The sequence below is a fragment of the Bombus vosnesenskii genome, unplaced genomic scaffold (genome assembly GCF_011952255.1).
Source record: "Bombus vosnesenskii isolate JDL3184/JDL3185 unplaced genomic scaffold, Bvos_JDL3184-5_v1.1 scf7180000014990, whole genome shotgun sequence".
Taxonomy (NCBI): domain Eukaryota; kingdom Metazoa; phylum Arthropoda; class Insecta; order Hymenoptera; family Apidae; genus Bombus; species Bombus vosnesenskii.
This window is the reverse complement of record NW_022883760.1, coordinates 911-2,233: the sequence shown is the minus strand read 5'-3', so window position 1 is coordinate 2,233 and position 1,323 is coordinate 911. Positions and strand designations below refer to the sequence as shown.

General features: G+C 39.0%; 1 protein-coding gene across 1 annotated transcript; it reads right to left on the bottom strand.

Annotated features, from left to right (window-relative positions):
• Positions 1–202: 202 nt before the first annotated feature.
• On the bottom strand, positions 203–1,014 carry LOC117240844. The gene is made up of 2 exons (XM_033506866.1): positions 633–1,014; positions 203–542 (listed from the first exon to the last, which is right to left on the bottom strand). The coding sequence occupies exons 1-2, from the start codon at positions 916–918 to the stop codon at positions 388–390; spliced, it is 441 nt and encodes a 146-aa protein (XP_033362757.1). The 5' UTR covers positions 919–1,014; the 3' UTR covers positions 203–387.
• Between the last annotated feature and the right edge of the window lie 309 nt (positions 1,015–1,323).

The window sequence follows — 1,323 nt, the reverse complement described above, 5'->3', positions numbered from 1 at the left end:
TTGTCTTCGTCGAATTGTGTGACGGTACATGTCGGCTTTCATGAGTTCCTATTTGTATCCGTTCTGGTTGTGTCAGAGTATATCACTTATGTTGTGGTTTTTTGGGCGGAAGACGCAGTTAATCGATGGTGAAGGTTCTTTGGGTTTTTATTTGGATATGTTTTCCATTCTACATTTCCAGTAGTTTCTTATGAAGTTGTGGAAAGCTTTTCTAATTTCGTATTCACTCTCGTTGTTCCTCTGTTATTCTGCTCTTCTTTTTCTTTTCCAGCAACGCTAGTAATTTTTCACCGTTGCGTTTGATCTTTTATTTTAATGTACTAATTCTTTGTAGGATGATTGGTTCCCCGTGTTACTATCCTTTTTCTTGTTTTTATCTTTTGTGCTTTAGATGATTTCTATAGACATGATTTCTATAGGTAATCCGGGTACGGAATTCGATCTTTTCATGTTTTCGCTTGGTTTCAATAGTACTTTTATGCACTGTACTAGTTCCACTTCGTTTAATTCTTCTGTTATCCGTTTATTCATTGGTGTTAATTCTATGCGAAAAAACATTTGCGTAATAAAAACTAGGACTTTGTTTGAATATAACAGAATTTTTCTGTCAAAATCCAGGAAAAGATACTTACTTTTGCTACGTTTATGACTCCTTTCATATACTTGCACGGTGTGGTATTTTTCGAAGCAATTGCGTGTATGCAGGGCCGGTTTAACCAAACGAGTGGCATAATAGTACATCGATTCTCTTCTTCTACCTTTGATTTTCCGTGTACAACATACCACACGATCTTTACTTCCTTCTGTGTCATCTCGCCGAATGACATGTAAAAGGCCGTTTAGTCTTTCTGCTGTTCCAGAAGATGATGAAGTATTCTTGAGGTCGGCGTCACGAAAATGCCCAATTAATTGACCCATCAAGCGACGTACGAATTGCAAATGCGTTATTTTGTTTTTATTCTTTTTCTTCTGGTTTGCGTTGTATAATAAGTAAGAATTTATTGTTGATATTTCCAATCCGCAAAAAAGTAATTTTCGCCTCCATTTTTGGGACTTTCGTATAAAACGGTATGTAGCTGTTTACTGGTCTGCTTTACACCGCCCATATATTCGTGGCGGCACTCGCCGACGGAACTCTTGTCGATGGCTTCGCGATACAAAGCGCCATATCATGAAAGTGTAAGGCCGACATGCTTCCTACATCCTTCCGTCGAATATTTGGAAGAAGACATACGTGGCAACGGTCGCGAACGCCTAACGAACGCGTGCGTAGTGCGGATATCGAGGGGCAAGAAAAGAAATAGTCGTTCGTATTCGAGTTCC